Below are 13,881 nucleotides of genomic sequence, written 5' to 3' on the forward strand. Positions count from 1 at the left end.
TGGTGCAGGATGCTTGTGAGACATTGAGCATGTAGTGTAGTTCTGTAAAAGAACATGCACTGAATCATGCCTAGAAAAAGAAGAGAGGTTTGATCCATTTCACCTGTAAATGGCCTGCAGCTAAAAGATTTAAAACAATCAGGATCTAATTTATGTGCTGCAGGATTATTGCTTATTACTCTTTGGTGTATTGTGTTGACTTGCAAAATCATGCTTATATGCATACTATCTATCCTTTTTTTGCAGGAAAATTATTTCTAAACAATATGGGAATTGAGCTGTACCACTTTGACCACACTTTATATGGCTAGATACATGCATTCTGTTAAGGCGGACTATTAATTATGAACGGGATGGCAACACACCAAACAGAACAAAAATCAACAATAAGCCTTTTTTTGGGAACAGCATGTGTGTTGTGATGCACTGCCATAAGTTGGCAGCATGGTGTGTTGTGGTGTCCTTCACAATGAATGGCATTACACCACAAGACACTGTCCTGTTGGAACATGTTTCAGCATTGTATTGATGTGATTATTATTATTATTATACAGGATTTATATAGCGCCAACAGGTTGCTCAGCGCTTTACAATATAACGGGAGACAATACAGCAACAATACAGTTCAATACAAGAGGGATAGAAGGGCCCTGCTCCTTGGGGATTACAATCTAGGAGGATTAGGCCCAAATGAATCAAGATAATATGAGACGCAGAGTTTTAATTCTTTGTAAGACTTAAATCTCTTTGTAAAATTCTCTCAGGGGCGGACTGACCATTTGGAACTCAGGCACTGCCCGAGGGCCCGGGGACAGTAGGGGGCCCCATGAGATGCCCCTGTGCCTTTTTCATAGGCTTTTTTGAGTTTGAGCAAGGACACAGTGGCCCCATGATCCCCTATTGCCCGGGGGCCCCATGGGTTGTCAGTCCGCCTGTGAACTCTCTACACAATGTTTTTTTCTCACTGCAAACCCTTAAAGACAATCTGTCTCTGAAAATCTACTTTAATATTGGCCTCCATTGGAAGCAGCTATACGCAAACCCGAGTGCAGCAACCAACTCTGGAGCAGAGAAAAAAAAAGCCTATATAAAGCCTACTAAGTCATCACCCTGGAAGTAGCGTGAGGCACATAATAGTCAGGCAGTGAGCTTTCACAATGTAGATAATGCTAGATGCAATAAGCAGCGTCAATATCTCCCTTATCTTTATGTAGCTTTAGAAAGAGAGCACCTCCATGTTGGAATCATAGTGCATTTCAGATTAGAATTTAACAAGTTTTATGCCAATTTGACATTTTTTTTAGATTCGTAGAAGGTACCTTTTTAAACCACATGAAAATGCACTTATAACACACCACAACCAATAATGCCAAAAACACAGAGGTGTAAATGTACCCTTACAAACAATTACAAAAAGATTTTTTAAAATTATTTACAGGATTCAGAAATTTTATATTTTCCATTTGTCATGGTACTACAAAGTATACAGGCTAAAATATCCCGAATTTAAAACATCCCCCCCCCCCCTGCTCCTATCAATGCTGCATCAATGCTAAGAAATTACAGTGTAAATACCATTTTTTTTTAATCCTCTTCACATGACCACCCTGCTCCTCTGAATCAATGAGTGGTTCAACAGTGGGGCTGAATTCAGAGTTGTGATGTCACCTACCGGATTCCACTGCTCACCCGTTGTCAACAGGGGAAAAAGTACTCTTTCACCAGTCATGGCAGCCACTCATTGGCACAGAGCTGCACCTGTGTGATCATGTGACCATTCAGAAGAAAATTAAAAAAAAGGTATTTACACTGATTTCCTTCTTCAAATAGTATGCAGCATTGATAGCAGCGAGCAGTGAGGGATAACTTTTGGGGTTATATAGCCTTTCCTTCTACTTTAATAGATATTCTGTAAAAGCAGATGTGGTGAGAATGCTTTGCAATCAACTAGCTGGTAGATTCTGAACTGTATTTTCTGGAGATGTTCAAAAACAAAGATTTTCAATTTTGACCATAGATACCCTGTAAGCGACTTTACTTTAAGGCACTGGAATTCATTAGTGGAACCAGAACGGTTACAACAGGCAACACCACTTCTTTTCTCCTATTCAGGTTTTATCTATATATTATTATAACTAATAATAACAATATTAATAAACATTAAGTACTACTAAGACAGTTACAAGATCAACACACAAAGCAAGTTGAAAATACTCTATCTATCTATCTATCTATCTATCTATCTATCTATCCCATTATAAAAAGGTTAAACACCTGACATATTTTAAACAGACCACAGTAGCAATCATCGAGCCATAAGACTCCTTGGTGTTAAGAGGGTTTTTTAATTGCAAATCAGGTAAGGTCTCATCAGTCTTGTGTGAGTAGTACACTGACACCAGATCAGTCATGGAATGCTTATGTGACATCATTATGGAGTGTCTATAGATTTAGCATCAGTCAGGAAATCTGATATTTTCTGTGTCCTCTTATATCTATCTCAAAATTGTAAAGAAGTGTGGGTGTTTAAGATGGACAAAGATTTAGTGCCAGTAATTCATCTTCACTTCCTTCATCTTCAATGTTATTTAATAAAGTCAGTGTTATACACCTATTTGTCACAATGACATTATAGTGATCAAAAGTAATTATTATATAAAAAAAACATAAGATTGTGACTTCCAAAAATTTACAGAAGGTTGAATATACCCCTTAACATTTTTAATATATGTGATTGTGGGACCATTTTATGATGACAGGCATGATTGTTTTTATTACAAAATGTGAGTGGTTTTAATTGTTTTTTAAGAAAATATGTCAGTAAGCACTATGGGATCCTATGGCAGATGAATACAGTGGTTGCAAATGTCTAAGGAATATTAATTCCTGAAGGGAAAGAAGTGCTGTAAGAACCCCTAAACTTAAGAAGTCCAGCCAAAGAGGTGAGAGCACATTATTTACCATGGAGGGTGTGAAGATTAATGGTTCATAAGATTGATTGTGGCACAGCACTGGCAACGCGCACGCAGATACATTTGCGGTCTTTTTGCACATGTCATTTATGATATATGGACTGTTTGCTGCAAACATATTGTTCTTTTGTATTGTGTGTGTGTATATATACAGTCATGGCCGAAATTGTTGGCACCCTTGATATTTTTCCTGAAAATCAAGTATTTCACACAAAAAAGGTATTGCATTAACACATGTTTTGCTATACACATGTTTATTCCCTTTGTATGTATTGGAACAAATATAAAACAGAGGCAGAAAAGCAAATATGACATAATGTCACACAAAACCCCAAAAATGGGCTGGACAAAAGTATTGGCACCCTTAACTTAATATTTGGTTGCACACCCTTTGGAAAACATAACTGAAATCAGTCGCTTCCTATAACCATCAATAAGCTTCTGACACCTCTCACCCGGAATTTTGGACCACTCTTCCTTTGCAAACAGCTCCAGGTCTCTCTTATTGGAAGGACACCTTTTCCCAACAGCAATTTTAAGATCTCTCCACAGGTGTTCAATGGGATTTAGATCTGGGCTCATTGCTGGCCACTTCAGAACTCTCCAGCGCTTCTTTGCCATCCATTTCTGAGTGCTTTTTGACGTATGTTTGGGGTCATTGTCCTGCTGGAAGACCCAGGATCTTGGACGCAAACCCAGCTTTCTGACACTGGGCCCTACAGTGCGACCCAAAATCCTTTGGTAATCCTCAGATTTCATGATGCCTTGCACACAGTCAAGGCACCCAGTGCCAGAGGCAGCAAAACAACCCCAAAACATCATTGAACCTCCACCATATTTTACCGTAGGTACTGTGTTTTGTTCTTTGTAGGCCTCATTCCGTTTTCGGTAAACAGTAGAATGATGTGCTTTACCGAAAAGCTCTATCTTGGTCTCATCTGTCCACAAGACGTTTTCCCAGAAGGCTTTTGGCTTACTCAAGTACATTTTGGCAAACTGTAGTCTTGCTTTTTTATGTCTCTGTGTCAGCAGTGGGGTCCTCCTGGGTCTCCTGCCATAGCGTTTCATTTCATTTAAATGTCGACGGATAGTTCGCGCTGACACTGATGCTCCCTGAGCCTGCAGGACAGCTTGAATGTCTTTGGAACATGTTTGGGGCTGCTTATCCACCATCCGGACTATTCTGCGTTGCAATCTTTCATCAATTTTCCTCATCCGTCCACGACCAGGGAGATTAGCTACAGTGCCATGGGTTGCAAACTTCTTGATAATGTTGCGCACTGTGGACAAAGGCAAATCTAGTTCTCTGGAGATGGACTTGTAACCTTGAGATTGTTGATATTTTGCCACAATTTTGGTTCTCAGGTCCTCAGACAGTTCTCGTCTCCTCTTTCTGTTGTCCATGCTTAGTGTGGCACAGACAGACACACAATGCAAAGGTTAAGTGAACGTCTCTCCTTTTTATCTGCTTTCAGGTGTGATTTCTATATTGCCCACACCTGTTACTTGCCCCAGGTGAGTTTACAGGAGCATCACATGCTTGTAACATTCTTATTTATCCGCAGTTGTGAAAGGGTGCCAATACTTTTGTCCAGCCCATTTTTGGAGGTTTGTGTGACATTATGTCGAATTTGCTTTCTTTCCTCCCTTTTTTTGTTTTGTCCCAATACACACAAAGGGAATAAACATGTGTATAGCAAAACATGTGTTAATGCAATACGTTTCGTGAGAAATACATGATTTCCTGGAGAAATATCAAGGGTGCCAACAATTTCGGCCATGACTGTATATATATATATATATATATATATATATATCTTGGAATATATATGATATAAATATATATTGTTTTCACTAATGTTATACTTTACCAGATATACAGTGTATGCTATATGATTGAGAAAGAATGTGAGTACATTTTTTTAAGTGAAGGGATAGATGCTGCTCAATCAATCTCAGGAGTCCAATGTAGAGGAATGGCCTCAGCCGCCATACTGGCCACGCCCTCTGACACGTTTTGCCCCACCTGCGGGGCTTGGTCACAGAGGCCATTCCTCTACACTGGACTCCTGGGGTTGGTTGGCCAGTGTCCATCCCTTCACTTGTATTGACTGATACTAGATACTAGACACTAGACTAGATCGCTCGGACTCATGCTCCCCTCTTCACACTTGCCAGTGGGGTGATCCTTTTCCTTCGATCCATACCTTGGAGCAGCGCCATAAGATATACTTTTCACATTTCTTTTAAGGTTATAGCCCTGCACTTTAAATATATCACTGTTTATATATGTGATTCACAGATAAGTGCCAGCTAGCTGTTGCACTGGGGAGAGTTTTAACATCAGAGGTTTACTTATTTGTTCAATGTCAAAGTTTACAACAAAGACTTTGAAGTCAAGTTTCAGTTGGTTACAGCATCTACTGTTTAAGAGGCTGTATTGTTAAAAACTTTTTTACTGCTTGTTAAGAATATGCAAATACTTTAATGTCCATAGTCTGGTCACAAGTGCATTGTAAATAAGCCCCACCAATTGTTTCATGCTTTTCTTACATGCCGGTGGGAGAGGAAATTGGTGTATCAGAGACCAGATATCTCCCAATCACAGAGAGCTTGGATACTCAAAAAATCCATTACTACAATTACTCACAAATAAAGCTACAAACAATTTTATTCATAATAATATTTGTAGTAAAAAAATATACAGAAGATACACTTACTATTTTGTGTTATCCATCCATACACATTGGACTGACTGCCAATCTGGTAAGGAGTCTTGCACATCTTTTATAATCTGTCATAGAAAGAAGAGATCTCTAAATTCAACTTAATTTACAGAAACTTAAAGATAACCCATTATCACCATTACCTTGTCATTTTTGGAGTGTTTATTAAAGCATAACTAAAGTCAAAACTTGTTTTAGTTTTGGACAGAGTAGAAATGGATTATGACATTTATTATGTTTTTTTTGCAGTCTGTACCCCCTGTTAAGGAGACTCACTCTGTCTATTTGTCCTGATTACCATTATCATTGAAAGTGAAAGTAAAAGAAATCCCCAAATTTGGGATTTTCCCCAGAAAATTAATGGGGGGGGGCTTTTCCAATGGGGACACTAGTTCTGGTGACATGGGGTTCCTCATGAAATTCCTTTAATTGGCAGAGATATTTACTCACTGTTTTGGCTATGGGACAGAAAATGAAGGTAAATATCCCTATTGAGACACAGATGGCATAAAATAAGCTGGCAGTGGTCATAACCCTCCCTTATGCCATCAAAAAAATGTTTTGCCTATAGTTCTACTGTAAATTATATCTTATTATATGTAAAACTGTTTATTAACGAAATAAAAAAAATAAATACTAAATACTTGAAGCATTAAAGCACATATTTCCTAAATTTCTATGATGTTGGGTTTAAAGATAGATACAATATACAGCTGCAAGAAAAAGTATGTGAACCCCTTGGGATTACGTGGAGTTTTGCATGAATTGGGCATAAAATGTGCTCTGAACGTCAACTAAGTCACAACAATAGAAGAACACAGTCTGCTGAACATAATACTACACAAACATTAGATGTTGCCATGGTTTAATTGCACATAGCATGTAAACATTCACAGTGCAGGGAGGAAAAAGTATGTGAACCTTTGGACTTAATAACTGGTTGACCCTCCTTTGGCAGCAATAACCTCAACCAAACGTTTCCTGTAGTTGCAGATCAGACCTGCACAACGATCTGAAGCAATTTTGGACCAATCCTCTTCACAAAACTGTTTCAGTGTAGCAATATTCTTGGGATGTCTGGTGTGAATCGCTCTCTTAAGGTCATGCCACAGCATTTCAATTGGGTTGAGGTCAGGACTCTGACTGGGCCACTCCAGAAGGCGTATTCTGTGCTGTTGCAGCCATTGTTTTGTTGAATTACTTGTATGCTTTGGGTCATTGTCCTGTTGCATCACCCATCCTCTGCGGAGCTTCAGTTGGCGGACAGATGGTCGTACGTTTTCCTGCAAAATGTCTTGATAAACTCTGGAATTCATTTTTCCATCAATGACAACAATCCGTCCAGGCCCTGAGGCAGCAAAGCAGCCCCAAACCATGATGCTCCCTCCGCCATGTTTTACAGTGGGGTTGAGGTTTTGATGTTGGTGTGCTGTGCCTTTTTTTCTCCACACATAGTGTTGTGTGTTCTTCCCAAACAACTCAATCTTGGTTTCATCTGTCCACAGTATATTTTGCCAGTAGTGCCGTGGAACATCCAGGTGCTCTTTTGCAAACTTCAAACATGCTGCAATATTCTTTTTGAACAGCAATGGCTTCCTCCGTGGTGTCCTCCCATGTACTCCATTCTTGTTTAATGTTTTCCTTATTGTAGATGTGTCACCAAAAATGTTAGCATGTGCCAGAGATTTCTGTAGGTCTTTAGCTGATACTCTGGGATTCTTCATTACCTCATGCAGCATTCTGCGCTTTGCTCTTGCAGTCATTTTTACAGGACGACCAGGCCTAGGGAGAGTAGCAACAGTGCTAAACTTTCTCCATTTGTAGACAGTCTGTCTTACCGTGGACACATGAACATCAAGGCTTTTGGAGATACTTTTGTAACCCTTTCCAGCTTCATGCAAGTCAACAATTCTTGATCGTAGGTCTTCTGAGAGCTCATTTCTGCGAGGCATGGTTCACATCAGACAGTGCTTCTTGAAACCAGTAAACCCAAAACAGGTGTGTGTTTTTTAAGGGCAAGACAGCTGTCAGCAACACATCCAATATCATCACACTGATTGGAGTCAAGGTTGGCTCACTCCTGGCTCCAATTAGCTCTGGGAGAGGTCATTAAGCTAGGGCCTCACATACTTTTTCCTCCCTACACTGTGAATGTTTACATGTTATGTGCAATTAAACCATGGCAACATCTAATGTTTGTGTAGTATTATGTTCAGCAGACTGTGTTCTTCTATTGTTGTGACTTAGATGACGTTCAGAGCACATTTTATGCCCAATTCATGGAAAACTCCACATAATCCCAAGGGGTTCACATACTTTTTCTTGCAACTGTATACTGCATCTTTCTTCATACGTCTAAAGTAGTGAACTGGCAATAAAAGTGGAACTCCTGAAAAACAGCATAACACAAACAACATAACACTTAAATATACAGTGCTAATTAATTTTAAATGCAAAAGGATTGTCAATTCTGTTCAGTTAATCTTGGAATCACATGCCTCTGCCAAACTGCCTAGTCAGGCAGATAGCACCAATGTTTCCTATTTCAGGCTTCGCTTTAGATCTGATGTCAAGAAAAAAAGTAAATGATAATGGTTCTGATAAATTCTTTATCAATTTTTGTAATGTTTACAATATTATAAACTGATATTTTATATCAACTTCAACATGATAAGCTTTCATTACACCATGTTTTAAAAACAATTCTGGGCTCACTCTTAGACACCCCAAAAAAAGCTGAATGGACAATGGACTAAAATCAGGGAGAGGCTATATTTTCCTCTGATCACTCAACTATATTAATTCTTAAAAGAGCAAGCCACTAGGGGATCAAATTATACTATGCTTGCTGCAGACAGTAAATATGAACTATTTATATGCAATACTTTATATGAAGTATTTTAGTAAAAAGATAATAAAAAAATAATAGTCAAATAGATATAAAATATTAATTTGTTAGTTCTGTAGGTCGTAAAGAATTAATGCAAAAATAATCCTATACTCTTTTTCATTTCAAAAACACGGAAGCAAAGATTTTTGTTTACTGCTGTGCAAAGTGACATTGTAAGACTTCCAATTTTTAATACTTAATTGACAAGCTTAAAATAGAAAATGACAGCCCTAAATGATAGGATTATTAACAAATGCATTATACTTTTTCTGTACATAAAAAAAATTGTTATTGTACCAGTGGACCTCAGTGATTCTATTTACAGTGGCTTAACCAAATAATAAGAATGACTTAATGATATTCATGAATCTGTTTTTTTTCCCAGGAACTGTGGAAAAGTTGAAAGGAAACAGTAATGGCCAGAACACGTTTCTTGGCTAGTAGCTATAATAATAATATAATTCATTGCAAATCAATGAACAAGTTACTTTGTTCTTATGTTGTCTTCCATCTTCTCTATCAAGATAGAAAGGTAAGCTACATTTTCTTAGCCAGAAATAACTTTAACTACAACTAGAACGATAGGCATATAGATGAAACTACAGCTAAGCCAAGGATAATTATGCTTCAAAAATAATTACAAGTACTAATCACATCAAAGAACATTTTATTAATCTGTCTAACAGACCTTGTTGTATCAAGTTTAGTCAAGTGCTTGAGGGTATGCATTGCTTTATATATCTATGATACAATACTTTAATCAGGGTGAGTGAGCTTGTGATAGATGTCTCAATATATTAACATGTAAGCACTCTTCTCTTGCAGCTTTAAATTCAGGTCTCTCTAGTGTTAATAAGCTTTCAAATCAGCCCTAAGGTCAAAGTCCTGTTTCTATGAAGCCACAGCCTCCCACTAAACCTCAGCCACTTGTCCTAACTGCATGGTGACACCACCACATCAATTATTAAACAGAAGGTGCTTGAACTGTCATTCTCCCAAGAGGAAAGAATAATAGTTCATATATGAGCTTATATACACTCACTGGCCACTTTATTAGGTACACCTGTTCAATTGCTTGGTAACACAAATTGCTAAACAGCCAATCACATGGCAGCAACTCAATGCATTTAAGCATATAGACATTGTGAAGACGACTTGCTGAAGAGCATCAGAATTGGTAAGAAAGGGGATTTAAGTGACTTTGAACATGGCATGATTGTTGGTGCCAGACAGGCTGATCTACTGGAATTTTCACACAAAACCATCTCTAGGATTTACAGAGAATGGTCTGAAAAAGAGAAAATATCCAGTGAGTGGCAGCAGTATGGATGAAAATGCCTTGTTGATGTCAGAGGTTAGAGGAGAATGGGCAGACTGCTTTGAAATGATAGAAAGGCAACAATAGCATCTGAATTTGTCATAAACAACATGAAAGCATGGATCCATCCTGCCTTGTATCAATGGTTCAGGCCGGTAGTGATGGTGTAATGGTGTGGGGGATATTTTCTTGTCAATAGCAAGGTGTACCTAATAAAGTGGCCAGTGAATGTATATGTTGTGTTTCAAAAACTAGAAAACCACCTAAACCTGGTCACATGTGGCCAGACCAAGAGCAATGGAAGATCTAAGATCATTTTGACCACTAATGCTTTTATTGATCTAAGGAACTCTCATTTGGTATCCTACCCTATTTTTGCTGCTTGTGATGAGTATTTTCTGCCTGCTCACAATAATCTAAAAATGTATACATTCCCTCTTGAGCATAAATGATTCTGTATAAACATAATAAAAGCTATATATATATATATATATATATATATATATAAACATATATAAATGCATACAGGGGATTCAATCAAAAACATCCAGACTGCTAGCTCTAGGATATAGTACTGGCTTTTTCTCAAATACAGACACACCTCTGTGAGGAAACATGTTCCCATTCGTACCCAATTTTATGCAATCAGTCCTGATTTATTTTAACTGTGCAGGCTGATGTATACAAAAAAATAAGCAGAATGCAGAATTTAGGTGACCTCTGACATCCTTGACACAAGTTAAAGAGTCAGACTCTGGACACTGGAGCAAACATACATTTTTCTAAGTATGCATGCATAAATATAACATTTTCAGTGTAGCACCCTCCTACTTTGGTTGCTAGAGAGATTTAGGTAAATCCCCTGTAATCAGTGGAGATGAGTGTGATTGCTTTTAGCTGTTCTAGGTCTTGCTGGCTGCAGGCTCAACTGCTTTTCCCTGTCTTCTAGTACGTTCTATAATATAGTGGGCTGGAAGAGGCAAACCCTTGGGTCTGAACATGTAGTCTCAGCCAATCCTTGGAGAGCAAATGCTGAGTAGGTGGCTGAGAAGTTCACACAAAGTCTGAGACTTAGAACAGCAGGGTTCTTGTCCAGCAAGAGGAGATCCCATCCTGGAAGGACTGCTTGCCCTTCTAGGCAAGTTAGCTGAAGTCTTCAGGAGTCCACAGAGAACAGCCGGGGGGCCTTTTTTCTGAAACAGGAGTTCAAAGAGATCCCAGCTCGGGGGGGGGGGGGGCTGCTTTTGGAAAGGAGCTGAGATTAATTCAAGGGGAGTCAACTGAGAATCTACCATGATGGCTCATGGTACAATGTCTGTTTGTTTTTGGAAGGGGGCATCCAAGTACACAGGGACATAGTGAGAAAAAGCATGAGAGAAAGAAATCCTAGTGACTGTGTGACTGTTGCTGATTTAAACCTTTGAGCACCTTATTCAGAGTAGCTGATTTGGGACTGTGCTTGTGTCTGAAGTCCCTGAGTTGCAGTTCTTCTATTAAGCAAGAGGAGAGCTATCCTAAAAAGTAGAGAAAAGGCAGATCTTGTCCTCTACTACTTTGTGCACTTTAAATTGTAGTATTCCACAGCCCATCCTTAACCCCATCCATGTTCTCAAAGCAATAAATCCTAAAAAGACATTGCCTGCCTTGTCATTGGGTTAGGAGACTCAGTGTGCTACTGTGTGCCTGGCTGCTTGCACCCACTTGGGAAAAGATCCTGGGACAAACTACGGGACCCGTCAAGGGTCTGTGCGCTGCATATGAATAAATATTTTATGCAAATGTAGTTGCAGCTGCTCTCTTTGAAACGGTGTCTAACAGCATACCGTGTAAAATAAACCTAAAATTCAGATCTCGAGTTCAGTGACACCACCAGCAGGGATTGTGTATGCTCTAGCATCATAACTAGCTTTCAAATAAGCCCCAAGATAATGAAGAGTCCCCTGCAAGCCACACTAACCATACCGGGCATAAAACCCCCCCAGTACTACTATATAATGGAATTTGAAAAATGTTAGTCTGTTGAGACCACTTTAAAATGCTGTGAATCCTTAGCAAACATAGTATATACTGTCACCCACTACCATAAATAAATGTGTAATGACACCAGTGTATTTATAATCAATGGGCCCTTGAATCCTCATTATTTTTAATACTTTAGGGTGTGCTTCCCAGCAGGTTTTTTTTTAGTTTGTTTAGCAAAAAGCTTTGACGTTCATTTCCACACTTGTATACACATATACAGTGAGGAACAGAAGTATTTGAACACCCTGCGATTTTGCAAGTTCTCCCACTTAAAAATCATGGAGGGGTCTGAAATTCACATTGTAGGTGCATTCCCACTCTGAGAGACAGAATTTAAAAAAAAAATTCAGGAAATAACATTGTATGATTTTTAAACAATTTATATGTCTTGCACTACTGAACATAAGTATTTGAACACCTAAGAAACAGCAAGAATTCTGGCTCTCAAAGACCTGTTACTGTGCCTTTAAAAAGTCCACCTCTACTCCACTCATTAATCTAACTTAGTAGCACCTGTCTGAGCTCCTTAAAGACACCTGTCCACCCCACAGTCAGTCAGACGCCAACTACTACCATGGGCAAGACCAAAGAGCTGTCAAAAGACACCAGAGACAAAATTGTGGACCTCCACAAGGCTGGAAAGGGCTACGGGGCAATTGCCAAGCAGCTTGGTGAAAATAGATCAACTGTTGGAGCAATTGTTAGAAAATGGAAGAGGCTAAAGACGACTGTCAGTCTCCCTCGGACTGGGGCTCCATGCAAGATCTCACCTCGTGGGGTATCACTGATGATAAGAAAGGAGAGGAATCAGCCCAGAACTACAAGGGAGGAGCTGGTCAATGACATGAAGAGAGCTGGGACCACAGTTTCAAAGGTCACTCTCGGTAGAACACTACGCCGCCATGGTTTAAAATCATGCATTGCACGGAAGGTTCCCCTGCTCAAGTCATCACATGTCCAGGCCCATCTGAAGTTTGCCAATGACCATCTGGATGATCCAGAGGAGGCATGAGAGAAAGTCAAGTGGTCAGATGAGACCAAAGTAGAACTTTTTGGTCTAAACTTCACTCGTTGTGTTTGGAGGAAAGAGAAGGAGTTGCATCCCAAGAACACCATCCCTACTGTGAAGCATTGGGGTGGTAACATCATGCTTTGGGGGTGCTTTTCTGCGAAGGGGACAGGGCGACTGCACTGTATTAAGGAGAGGGTGAATGGGGCCATTTATGGTGAGATTTTGAGCAACAACCTCCTTCCCTCAGTCAGAGCATTGAAGATGGGTCATGGCTGGGTCTTCCAACACGACAACGACCCGAAGCACACAGCCAGGATAACCAAGGAGTGGCTCCGTAAGAAGCATATCAAGGTTTTGGAGTGGCCTAGCCAGTCTCCAGACCTAAATCCAATAGAACATTTTTGGAGGGAGCTGAAACTCCGTGTTGCTCAGCGACAGCCCCGAAACCTGACAGATCTAGAGGAGATCTGTGTGGAGGAGTGGGCCAAAATCCCTGTTGCAGTGTGTGCAAACCTCGTCAAGAACTACAGGAAATATTTGACCTCTATAATTGCAAACAAAGGCTTCTGTACCAAATATTAACACTGATTTTCTCAGTTGTTCAAATACTTATGTTCAACAGTGCAAGACAAATAAATTCTTTAAAAATCATACAATGTGATTTCCTGAATTTTTTTTTTTAATTCTGTCTTTCAGAGTGGGAATGTATCTACAATGTGAATTTCAGACCCCTCCATGATTTCTAAGTGGGAGAAATCGCAGGGTGTTCAAATACTTCTGTTCCTCACTGTACATATCACTGTGCTCCCCAAAATCACAGTCAGAACCATTTTTAGGACCAGATCCACTGAATCTAAGTTGTAAAAATGATTTGCTAGTGTCTTCTGTGTCTGTTTTCCGGACCCCAGTGGTAACTGTTCAAATCCTGACTGCTGGGACAG

The 13,881-nt window shown here is 39.4% G+C and overlaps 1 protein-coding gene across 1 annotated transcript in view; it reads right to left on the reverse strand.

Moving 5' to 3' along the window:
* The window catches only part of ALKAL2 (ALK and LTK ligand 2), a 116,542-nt gene that overhangs the window by 45,310 nt on the left and 57,351 nt on the right, over positions 1-13,881 (reverse strand). The window contains exon 5 of the mRNA XM_089671975.1: positions 5,693-5,766. Within this exon, the coding sequence (XP_089528101.1) occupies positions 5,702-5,766 (65 nt within the window). The 3' untranslated portion in view covers positions 5,693-5,701. The remainder of the gene's footprint in view (positions 1-5,692; positions 5,767-13,881) is intronic.

The sequence above is a fragment of the Staurois parvus genome, unplaced genomic scaffold (genome assembly GCF_062004578.1).
Source record: "Staurois parvus isolate SC_StPar_1 unplaced genomic scaffold, SC_StPar_1.0 ptg000116l, whole genome shotgun sequence".
NCBI classification, from domain to species: domain Eukaryota; kingdom Metazoa; phylum Chordata; class Amphibia; order Anura; family Ranidae; genus Staurois; species Staurois parvus.